The sequence below is a fragment of the Ailuropoda melanoleuca genome, chromosome 5 (genome assembly GCF_002007445.2).
Source record: "Ailuropoda melanoleuca isolate Jingjing chromosome 5, ASM200744v2, whole genome shotgun sequence".
NCBI classification, from domain to species: domain Eukaryota; kingdom Metazoa; phylum Chordata; class Mammalia; order Carnivora; family Ursidae; genus Ailuropoda; species Ailuropoda melanoleuca.
The window spans coordinates 56,290,383-56,303,071 of NC_048222.1; the positions used below are offsets into that span (position 1 = coordinate 56,290,383).

Sequence of the window (12,689 nt, forward strand, 5' to 3'; positions counted from 1 at the left end):
GAAGTTCCGCCTCAACCTCTCGACGGCGGGCGGTGTCGCCCTTGTCCCGGGAGACGCGGTCCGAGTGCGGGGCCGAATCGGTGAAGCTGGGTCTCATACCCCGCTAGCCCTGGGTTGAGTTCCCTGCTGACCCTGGCGGAGGCCCCTTAAATGGCACGCGGTTCTGGAAATATACTCTCAAGGTGTAGTTGCAGTGAGTTGTGAAAAATGCTGATCCTACGGAACACTTTTCCATTTTACCTTTTCCAAAATTCTGTTTAGTCGTGAGAACTTGGTTCTATTACTTTTTCTATGGCTGTGTTAAGATGTAGTAGTAATGAAAGCTATCAGAAAAATTGTGCGTATCTTGATGGTTTGGTTTGCTGGAAAACTACACACGCGTAGAGTTGGAAGTACTTTGTGCACTTTTCCATTTGGGAATCAAGCATATGTGGATAGATGATAAAGCCATTTTCCCTTGCCCCACCCCAAAGAAAATCCAAACCTAAGGAGTGCACGTTAACACTGTGAGATTCAAAAACACAATGGCCAGATACTGAGCTTTGTATTTATTAAATGCTTTGAATTTAGCATATGAGGGATAAAGGACAGAAGCTTGCCCTAGAGGAGTTTAGGACATCAAATAATAAATTGTAGGAATTTCACAAGAGCTCAGGAGTCGTCAGTGAAGGCTTATTGGTTGGACTTGGGTAAGGTCTTAGAGAATGATTATGGCTTAGAGCAGTGCTTTCAAGGGGATTGTAGGGGACCCATTTGTGGAGGTCCCATTTGTAAGCAAGGAAATATATTGAGTCAAAACTACACTTTTTTATTTTGTTAATTTTTTTACAGTAAGCTGCAATCCCAATGTGGGACTTGAACTCACAGCTTGTGATCAAGAGTCACAAGCTCCATCTACTGAGCCAGCCGGCCCCCAAAACTACACATTTTAAAAAATAAATTAGTATAGTGTGAAAATGTCAGTGCATGGCACTTGGTAAAGTTAAGTATTACTTCATGGAGTTGTTTTTTTTTTTTTAATTTTTTTAGATTGTATTTATTTATTTGAGAGAGACAGGGGAGAGAGAGAGAGTCCAAGCAGGGGGAGCACTAGAGGGAGAGGGAGGGCAGACTCTCCGCTGAGCAGGAAGCTTGATATGGGGCTGGATGCTGAGCTGAAGGCAGACGCTTAACTGACTGAGCCACCCAGGCGCGTCACTTCATGGAGTTTTAAATTACAGATGATCCACGACTTAACATTGGTTTGACTTAGGATTTTTCAATTTTATAATGGTGTGAAATCAATATGCATTCTGTAGAAACCATACTTTGAGTATATACTTGGTATTTTCCTGAACTAGTGATATGTGGCATGAAACTCTCTTGTGGTAATAGGTAGCCACATCAGGCAGGCCATACAAGAGTAAACAACCAATACACTTAGAACTTTTCTGTATCCATACAACCATTCTGTTTGTCACTTTCAGCACAGTATTCAATTACTTGAGATATTTAACATTTAATTATGAAATAGGCTTTGTGTTAGGTGATTCTGAGCACATTTAAGGCAGATTAGGCTAAGCTAATTCAGTAGGTTAGGTGTCCTATATGCATTTTCAATTTAGGATGGGTATGTGGAAACATAACCCCATCATAAGGAAGAAATGTGTGGGCATGTGTATGTGTGCACATCCTTGTGCACTAGGTTGTGTTTATGAAATGTATTTCTTTTGTGTATTTCTCCTTAAAAAGTTTGAAAGCCACTGCTTTTTTTTTTTTTTAAGATTTTATTTATTTGTTCGACAGAGATAGAAACAACCAGCGAGAGAGGGAGCACAAGCAGGGGGAGTGGGAGAGGAAGAAGCAGGCTCACAATGGAGGAGCCTGATGTGGGCTCGAGCCCATGACGCCGGGATCGCGCCCTGAGCCGAAGGCAGATGCTTAACTGCTGTGCCACCCAGGTGCCCCGAAAGCCACTGCTTTAGGAAAATGACGAGCTTTCTGGGTGAGAAAAGTGGTGATAGCAAGTCTCCAAGCCAAGAATAAATAATTTCCACCCTTTTCTTCTTTAACAGCTTTAGTTCAGGTACACAGACCATGAAAGCAAATGATGCTATTTATTAATTGAAGTGATGAGAGTATTGGTTTACTATTGCTGCGTAAGAAAGTACTCCAAAATATGGCTTAAAACAACCTTTTGATTGTGTTCATGAATTGTGTGTTCAAGAGGGCACAGAGCGACAGCTTTTCTCTGATAACTCAGCTTGGAAGTCTCTGAATGCTAGCAGAGATCATATGTGTAGCCTCTCCACGTGGCCTGAACTTCCTCACAGGATGGCAGCAGGGTAATCAGACTTTTTATTTTAGGCACAGTGCTCCAAAGTCAAGTGTTGCAATGAATAAGGTAGAAACTACATGTTCTTTTCTGACCTAGTCTTAAGGAGTAACACCAATCACTTCTCACATATTCTTTGGTTATAAGTATATTTTAAGGCCTGTCCAGATTATAGGAGAGGGGACATAGATAGATGTCACTTCTCAAAAGATTGTCAAGGCATTTGTGGCCATTTCTCAAAAACCACCATAATGTCACAGACAACTCCAACATTTCAGTGGTTTAATACAATAAACTTTTATTTCTCACAGGAAATCCATTGAGGATGTTACTAGTCAGATGAAACATTAGATTCAAGGATGCAGGTTGTTTGTTTTTTGGATTTTGTTGTTGTTGTTGTTTTTAAAGTTTTAGTGGTTCTACTGTCTCCCAAGACTTGGGTCCAACAGCTTATCTGACAAAAAAGAAAGCATGGTGAGTCATACACAAGGTTTTAGAGGTCATCCCTAAAAGTGACATATATCACTTTGCCCACATTCCAAAGGCCCTTGCTTTAGCTGCAAGGGAGCCTGGGAAATGTAGAGAAACATATACATCTTGGTAAACACCAACAGTTTGCCCTATTCTAGATTTTTCACCAAAACCCCCTAGTTCCCAGTTCCTCCATTCTATTCTCTGTTCTTCTTTCAAAAGGACAATTCTTTCAAGTCTTTTCAATATTTTTTGTTATTTTATTGCATATGTCAAAGTTACTTATATTGCAATTTTTTGATTGACAATTTCAGATATTATCCATTGACTTTCTCTTATAGAAGTTAATGATAAAGCTCTTTTATAACACCTCTCAATATAGTAATATCCCAATTTTTGTTTAAGTCAACATTTGTAAATGTCATTCAACCCCGATATGTTGTGTTTTCATTATCTTTCATTATCATTCAGTTAGAAATTTTTTCCAGTTTTCTCTGTTATTTTTTCTGTGAGCCGTATTTTACTTAGAAATGGATCATATAATATTTAAGATTTTTCTAGATGTCTTTTTGTTGCTGCTTTCTCTCTTACTGCTCTTGTTGTCAGACAACATACTCTGAATGATTTCAGTTATTCGTAACTTTTGAGTTTTGTCTTATGCTACGGCACAGGCCCATCTTGTTGAATGTTCTATGTTCCATTAGTTAAAAAGAGTGTGTGTTCTGTACTTGTAAGGGATAGTTGTTCTGTAAATGTCAATTAAGTTAAATTGCTTGACTTAAGTATTGTTCAGATCTTTTATCTCCTTACTGATTTGTGTGTGTGTGTGTGTGTGTGTGTGTGTACATACTGATTCATCAGTTACTCAGAGAGGTGTGTTAAGATCTCTAACTGTAATTGTGGGTTTTGCCTATATTTTCCTTTAGTTTTATAAATTTCTGCTATATGTATTTCGAGGCTGTTTTGTTAGATGCAAACACATTTAGCATTGGTATGTCTTCTTAATGAATTGACCTCTTATCACTATGAAATAACCTTATTTATGCCTGGTAATACCTCTTGTCTTGAAGTCTATCTTATCTAATATTAATGTTGACACAGTAGTTTCTTATGATTAATATGTGCATGGTTCTAGAATTTCCATTTGTTTCTTTTTTAGAATTTCTATTTCTCTTGAAATACCCCATCTCTTCTGCACCATAATCTAACCTATATTGTAAAATCTTTAACATATTTATAACAGATGCTGTAAAGTCCTTTTCTGCTAGTTACAACTAGGTTCTCAGTGAATTGGTTTGTATCAACTGTGCTTTCTCTTGATTATGGGTCCCATTTTACTTCTTGTTTGTATTCTTGTAATTGTTTTATTGTGTATTAGACATTATGTGGAAAAAAACTGTAGAGGATGAAGTGTTATTTAGTCTTCAGAAAGCAGAAGCCTATTACTCTCCTTGGCATTCAAAGTGAGATGTTGGGGGTGCCTGGGTGGCGCAGTCGTTAAGCGTCTGCCTTCAACTCAGGGCGTGATCCGGGCATTCTGGGATCAAGCCCCACATCAGGCTCCTCTGCTGGGAGCCTCCTTCTTCTTCTCCCACTCCCCCAGCTTGTCTCTCTCTCACTGGCTGTCTCTCTCACTGGTTGTCTCTGTGTCAAATAAATAAATAAAATCTTTAAAAAAAACCCTAAAGATGTTGACCTTTTTATTCCTCCTAGACTTGAGTTGAACTTTAGGGTTGGCTTCAGCTTTAACTGGATTGAGTTCACCTGTGACTAACCCAGCTTCTAACTTCCCTCATCATAGCCAACTCATATCTCATCAATACTGAATTGGGTTAAGTTGGGACTGAAGTTTTTTTGCATTTTTGCTTCACCTTTGGAGTCAACTCTGTCAGGGCCCTGGAACCCAAGTACTGTAAGAATGTGTTGGCCCATATAAGTTCTCTATCTTTCCAGCTCCTCCTCAATTGCTGCTTTTTAGACAAAACTCAGAAGTGAGGCATAGGGGTCTGGGAAGGGATTGTTTGTCTGACTCATTTGTTTTTGTATTTGGGTGTCTTTCAGACTCCAGTTTGTTCCTCCAGCTCACGCCAACGGCTAAGGTCCAACTGATTTCTCTTCATCTCTAAAAAGTTACTGCACCGTGGCAGGCCAACACTTCCCTCAGTGGATGGGCAGAGCTCACTGCCAGGTAAGGAAGCTGCCAGAGCTTTAGACTCACTTATAAAGAGAATATTTCTTTTTGGATTTCTGGTCACTAAGGCTTCCAGGTAGGGAGGCTTTGAAGGCTTGCAGTTGCATGGGGCCTGGTGATTAAATAGACCCCAAACTTGGCTTAATGGTCTCATGTTACCATCTTAAAATTCTTAATTTTTGAACAAGAGACTCTGCAATGGCACAAATGATGTAGCCAGTCCTGCTTACTGGCACCCACTGCTCTTCACCAACCTCATAGAAAAGTAAGATTTTTATTTTGTCTGGGTTTCTCTTGTTGTTACTATGGAAGCATAGGTGTTTTGAATCCTTCTACATTATACTGAGAGCAGAAGTTCATTTAATTTATGCCTATATCCTTTTAACATTTACCTTAGAGAACTTTTGAATTTTATATTGAAATTATCTGGATCTTTCTCATGTTTCACTTCCTTAATATGTTTTTCTAATTTCCTTTAATTGAAATGTGGGTATTATTTTAATGGATAAAGAAGATATCTCACACACACACACACATACACACAATATGGAATACTACACAGCCATGAACAGGATGAGATATTGCCATTTGCAACAACATGGATGGACCTAGAAGGTATTATACTAAATGAAATAACTCAGACAGAGGAAGACAAAAACCTATAATTTCACTTATATGTGAAATCTAAAAAGCAAAACAAATGAATAAACCAACAAAAGCAGAACCAGAACTATAAAAACAGAGAACAAACTCATGGTTGCCAGAGTTAGGGGGATGTGCAAAATGGGTGAAGAAGAATAGGAGATACACGCTGTGGAATGAATAAGCCACAGGAATAAAAGATCCAGCATAGAGAATACAGTCAGTGGTATTGTGATAGTGTTGTATGGTGATAGATGATAGCTACGCTTGTGGTGAGCAGAGCATAACTATAGAGTTGTTGAATCACTATGTTGTATACCTGAAACTTATGTAACGTGTGTCAACTGTACTCAAATTTTTTAAAAAAAGGATTTTTAAAAAAGAAATGTGGATATTATTTTTAGTGCTTTATACTAGAAATGGTTTGATAACCATTAGAAGAAAAAAAAGGTAACATTTAGATTGTTTTAATTAACCTCTTTATATTCCATGGATTTCAAAATATACTGATAGCTTCCTTCTAGCAAAACTACTACACTCACTCTTTCTGAAGATATTGTATCCTGAACATTTTTTTTTGTCTCTAAGCATTCTGTGCACACCATCTCTTATTTATTAACCTCTCAATCTAGAGTCCCATGTTTCCCATTAAATTCTTTTTGACAGCTATATGTAACTTTGCTTTTGAATACTTATTTTCATGATTGTCACATATACCTTTTATTTTGTTATTTGTTATTTGTTATATATTTGCTTATATTCATCATATATTTTAAACTATTAGAGAATGAGATATTCTCTTCAACCTCAAATGTGTAGCTATTTTTACAAAAATATGGTGATTTTGTAATCTTGATAATTTTATATGTTGATGTGAAATATGTGTTTTAATAAGTTAAAATATACTACAGTCTTTTCAAACATGTCGATATCAGATCATTCGGATATTGTATTAGGATATTCTGAATTCCTCTTATTTTTGCCTTCTTCTCACTGGTTTTTCACTCTCTAGAATTGGTCTTATTATTCTTCTAAATAACTACATATTTCTCTGACATTTATCTACTCACTTATTCATTAATTTATACACATTGCAAGTACTTACTACGCACTAACCTTGAGCCAGTCACTGTATGAAATTTTGAAAGTTCAGCAATGATTATACCATAGTTTCTATCCTCATATAGATATCAATCTGCTGTGTGTCACAATAGATAATCTTTTGGAGGACCAAGGAAGGCTTCCTAGAACAAGAGACTTTTAATTTGATATTTAAAATAAGAGTTTAATAGGCCAGGAAGGGATTGGAGGGAGAGGGTTTGGGACAGGGAGCCTTCCAAGCAGAAGAAAGAATGTGTACACAGTCTCTAAGGCAAAGAAGAACAAGATATGGTCTTGATTAAAAATAATTTGTCTAATAAAAGAATATGTTTTCAACTTATGAGGAAACTACTAATAAAAATGGGATCATTACTTATTATACTGAAACATCCAAATATTTAAACTATTTTCACCATGTTACTAGTGTGGCCTTTTAAATATGTCATCAGTAAAAGGGGCAAGTTAGTATATTTTTGGCTCTGGATTTATTTTAGACACCATCCAGGATAGCCCAAAATATCTCGGAACTCTTGTAGGAATTTGAAATGAGGATATTCAATAGGATTCTTGTGGGTTTTTTTTCTAAGAACAATATATAAGACGGAAGCCTTTTATGGAATTTGGTTTGGAGGCTTGGGATTTAAGCATTGATCTCTGTACTTTTCTAAAGTGCAGGGACTTTACAAAGTGAATATTTTACAATGTCTTATGGCTCTGGAAATTATAACTTAAATCCAGTATCATTTACTTAAGTAAATTATATGTAAACATCATAAACAGTCTGATTTTATATTAATTAGCAATATTGATTTTACTCTATTAGAAAATGCAAAAACCTCCAAGGAACATTGAAGAATTCTTAAAGTTTCAAAATTGGGTGAGTAGAACATCGATTTTATGTGCCAGTACATCTTTTAAAATATTAGTTGTGGAGTGGCGCCTAGGTAGCTCAGTCAGTTAAGCGTCTGACTCTTGATTTCTGCTCAGGTCATGATCTCAACGTTGTGAGATCAGTTGAGCCCCTGCTTGGGATTGTCTCTATGCCTCTCTCTCTCTCTCTCTCTTCTCTCCCTCCCCATCTCTAAAAAATAAAAAAATTTTTAAAAACCTATCAGTTATGGAGATGTGGAAGGCTTAGGAAAAGACTTTAAGAATAGAAATTAAAAAAACTGCATTTCAGTATGGGAAATACTTATAAATATTTATCTCTTTTCAATAGGCTCTATGTTGTAGCCTTTCCCTCTTGTCAATATTCTGTTTTCTTTATGACTTTGAGAAAATTCTTGTTCTATATCCTATCAGAAGAATTATACAGACATTTTAAATAATTTTGCTAATATAAGGTATTTGTCTTAATGTACCTTAAAGAATATCTAATAATTATGAGTACTTACCTCATTTATCCATGTACCACAGCTTAGACTCACAGGTAATTTGCAGAGGTGTTCAGTTTCCTTGATTGTTGAATCAGAATGAAATATTCAAAATGTGTTTTCATATTGAAAGCTCCAGTTTCCATTGTTATTTGTAAATACTGACTTCTGGGGTTATTGGGCTTGCTACATACAAACTTTCCCTTGGGTCTATACATTTGTGAGTCTGAAGGTCAGGTTTGTTTTGCCTTGAAAAATGTCAAGAGCTAGGATAAAGGTGTTAGTATGGAAAACAGAGAGAAAAGGAGGCTTTTTTTTATGACGTATGTACATAGTTTGAGCAGATTGGACTTTAAATAATTTGCACCTATTTATGCTTGTATATAAACAGAATTTGCTTTGACTAAACTGTTGAGAGGAGAATTTCAAAAATATCTATTTTTAAACATCTATTTTCCGTTCCTTAATTTTTTAATTTTTTTATTTTTTTTTAATGTTTTAGAAAAGCACTGAGTTCCCTTTAGGAGCAAATAGAAAATGAAAATACTTATTTCAGTTTTACTTATTCAGAGTTTATTTCAATCACTGTGGCAGAGCCTAATTTTTTAAACTACTATTAAGACAAGCTTTTTGCAATTATTTTGATTTAAATAATGATCGAAATGTGCTGTAACCTAATCACAATATTTGAGGTCTTTTATGCCAAGGGAAAAGGATTATTGTTAAAATTAAGCCAAACTCAGCAAATAACTATGGAGACATTTGGGCTATACCATCATACATGTTTAAGGATCTATGATTTCAGATGAAAATTTCTAATTATTTCGAATAGGAAAATGCATAATCACTCTGCTTAAGAATAATTCTAATCAAATCAAGATCATAGGTTTATGCCAGCCCTTCACCAAAGATAGAACAAAATCAAAATCAAAGCATGTCTTATTGATGGCAAGTAAAAAACACTATCTTTGTATGCATTTATATTGATAGTCTTCAGTTTTTATCAGATGGCATTTGATAAAACAACATATATCCATTTGTACCATTTTATCATTTATAGATTTATCTGTAAAATGTTTCTTATTGTCTGGATTTCCCAACCAAATACTTGTATTTGTAATTACTTTTTTTAAGGTATGACTATGTGTATGCATTTCCAAGCTGTTGAATATTTGAAAACATCCAGGAATAAAATGACTGGATATTTAATTTTTTGTTTGCTGGACAAAACTTTTGTCTAGAGGCATTGGTAAGAAGGTAATAATAACTTCCTCAAATTCATTCAAGAAATATTTTTGAGGGGCGCCTGGGTGGCTCAGTCGTTAAGCATCTGCCTTCGGGTCAGGGCGTGATCCCAGCGTTCTGGGATCGAGCCCCACATCAGGCTCCTCCGCTAGGAGCCTGCTTCTTCCTATCCCACTCCCCCTGCTTGTGTTGCCTCTCTTGCTGGCTGTCTCTGTCAGATGAATAAATAAAATCTTTAAAAAAAAAAAAGGAAATATTTTTGAGTACCTATTACCTGCCAACCACATGAATAATTAGAATATACCAGGGATTAAAATCAGGCAGGGGCGCCTGGGTGGCACAGCGGTTAAGCGTCTGCCTTCGGCTCAGGGCGTGATCCCGGCGTTGTGGGATCGAGCCCCACATCAGGCTCCTCTGCTATGGGCCTGCTTCTTCCTCTCCCACTCCCCCTGCTTGTGTTCCCTCTCTCACTGGCTGTCTCTATCTCTGTCAGATAAATAAATAAAATCTTTAAAAAAAAAATCAGGCAAAGATCCCCACCTTCATGGAGTGGTCATTTTTTTTTTAGAAATGAGGCATATGATAAACAAACGAGTAAAACAAAACAGAAATTAAAATATATTCTAAACTGCTTTTGGCTTCCTGGAAAGCCTATCTATTTAATTTCCCTTTAAAATAAAAAAGCAAACATATGTATCTGCATAGTGCTGAGGTGGTCAAGAACAGAGCTGCAGATCCCAGCCCTGCTTCTAGCTAGCAGTAGACCAGCACCAGGAACCTACATGTTAGCTCTTAGTTCCTCATGTCTTCTAATTGATCTTTTGTCACATCATCTAAAGCTGTCTCGTTTTGGCTGATTCCTACCATTTTTATCTTTCCTTTGTAATTTTAATATTTTATACTTTCTACTCCTATCTTTCCCCTCTTCCTCTTATTATAGTTCTGTGTACTTTTTCTTTTTTTACCTTCAGTCATTTCTCATTTATCTATCTGATTAATTCCCACATTCTCTTCCTGCTTCTTTCCCATTTACTCCATCACCATTCTGTTTCTATTTTTATTTTTATAAAAATATTTTCTACTCTATTTTTATAACAGTCTCTTGTTCCACTAGTGTTGCATTATTATCAATTTTCTTACTTTTCCTATTCATTCATTCATGTAATGATTTTTATTCACTACCTACCAGATCCCAGGTATTGTTCTGGACTCTGGAGATACAACAAAGAACAAATCAGAGAAAAATCCTTACCATCATGGAATTTGCATCACCCTCCTTCTGCACTATTTCTCTTTAGTGTCACACTTTTTTAGTCCTTTTCAGTTCTTTAGGTACTGAAGAATTGAATTCTTTCCTTTTTTATACCTCACATTTGATATTCCCTGTTATTTAATTTTTATTCTGTGTCTTGTTTTTCTGTGATTTTTATCTAGGAGTGCTTTAATCTCGCAGTTCATCAGTATCAATTTTCAGTAACAATTCTACTACATTTGTAATCCAGACCTAGAGGGTACTCAGATTCCTACTGTGATTTTTCGCACAGGATCAAAGTAACTTCATGATAGAATAATTATTTCAATCCCATTCTCTTTGTTCAGGGAACAGTCCGTTTGTTTGTTGTCTAATTGTTTATTCATCTCTCCATCCATTCGTCCATCCATCCATCCATTTAAATCCCTCCTTATATTAAAACTTAAGATAAGGGAAGAACTGAAAATCACTTCTTCTAACCTTAGTCGTTCTTCATATTTCTTACCCTTTTTTGGATACCTCAGCACTTTTTTAGGGCTTAGGACATGGGTGGAGACCTAACCATATATTTAGTAAACAAAATCTCTTTTCAAACTTCACGGTCTCTCTTGTGGCTGTTAGGCTCCATCTCTAGTCGTGTACTAGCATGCAGTATTTTGTGCTTCTGCCACTGCCAAAGTTTAATTCGGTAATTAAAGTAAACATAACAAATACATAGCCAATTCTTGCTTCACTGACCTTTTAAATAAGATAAATGTTTTCCTGAAGTTATCACTGAAGACTATAGTGCCATAATGGAGAATTTAACTCTTCAGGGAAGAGAAATTTCCAGTCCAATTCTTTTGTCTCTTTAGAATTGGAATACATTTGTTTTTAAATGACTATACTTGCTGTGGACTCTGGATGTTTAAATGCTAGTAGTGCTGATTTTCTCTCTGGCAGTAATGACTTCACTTTTGCCTGTCAGCTTGTCTGCTTATTGGCTACGCCTGTTTAGCTTCCCTAGTTCTGGCTACAAAAGTTACTTTCAGATGGTATTCTATTCAAGGAGCAACTGGCTGAAGGCAAAATAGAAAAGAATAATAAAGGGAAGGAATCAGAGAAATGAAGGGGAAAGGCAGGTGTGAGCTAGTACAAGACCATCGTCTGGTATCCAGTTAATCATGCAGCCACAAAGAAGCCAGTAAAAGAATCAGGGCTTATTTATGCATCACCTTCTTCATGTAAATGGCTTTGGGACACCAGTCAATCCCCTTATTACCTCGGGAAAGTACAGAAGACAGAGTCCAATCAGGCTTATAGGATTTCAGGATATTTTATTCACCTTGTAATATACTTCAGTATCTTAGGAATACGGATTGTGTTCTCTCAAGTCTGGCATAAAGGATATATTTTCATAAAGGTTTGTGTATATTGTAAAATCCTGTCAAATGCCATTTCCATTTTAGCCTCTCTTCTCTCTCCCAGCACCCCTAGCAATAGCAACACATGACCTATAAGGACCGTGTTTCCGAATATGGCTGTCATTCTGACTTGACAGTGTTTGTCTCCAGGGATTGTATCCTGTGATTATATCTGATTCTTCTGAGGTATTTATTCTTTTTGGCATATAACACCCAAATTTTAATGCAGGAAAACTTCTCTAGGTGGTTGTATCTTGTTTAAGGTGCACATTTGTAGGATTTGGGAGATGGCACTTATGTATCAAAGTATATTCTTTTTTCTGAAGTGACAGGGGGACCTAGATATCTGGGAAAGTTTTCCAGAATTAAAAGCTGTGTAATATTCAGGTACCTGTTATTAGAGCACAATTCATAAATCAGACGTGTGTGATGGGTTTAGGAAACCTTCAAAGGAAGAAAAAGACAGTGGAATAAACCAAGGCATGTTTATAATTCCTGATCTGCAGATTTTAGAGTTATTCCCATTTAGCTAAATTCCCAGACTATCTCACCCAAATTCCACTAAAGAGTCTTATCCTCTGCAAATTTTCTACCATTCCAAAAAATATTCTTTTACTCATAAACCTTTAATTATGTAGGCTAACTTTGTTTTGCTATTAGTTGATTATATTAAAAGATAATCTTATATTTAGATTTA

General features: G+C 36.2%; 1 protein-coding gene across 2 annotated transcripts in view; it reads left to right on the top strand.

Moving 5' to 3' along the window:
• The first annotated feature begins 2 nt into the window (after positions 1-2).
• The window catches only part of FAM227B (family with sequence similarity 227 member B), a 192,318-nt gene continuing 179,631 nt past the window's right edge, over positions 3-12,689 (top strand). For both annotated transcript variants that reach the window (XM_019797863.2, XM_019797859.2), the window contains exons 1-3: positions 3-182; positions 4,847-4,973; positions 7,543-7,596. In XM_019797863.2, coding sequence (XP_019653422.1) covers positions 4,953-4,973; positions 7,543-7,596 — 75 coding nt within the window. In that variant the 5' untranslated portion in view covers positions 3-182; positions 4,847-4,952. The remainder of the gene's footprint in view (positions 183-4,846; positions 4,974-7,542; positions 7,597-12,689) is intronic.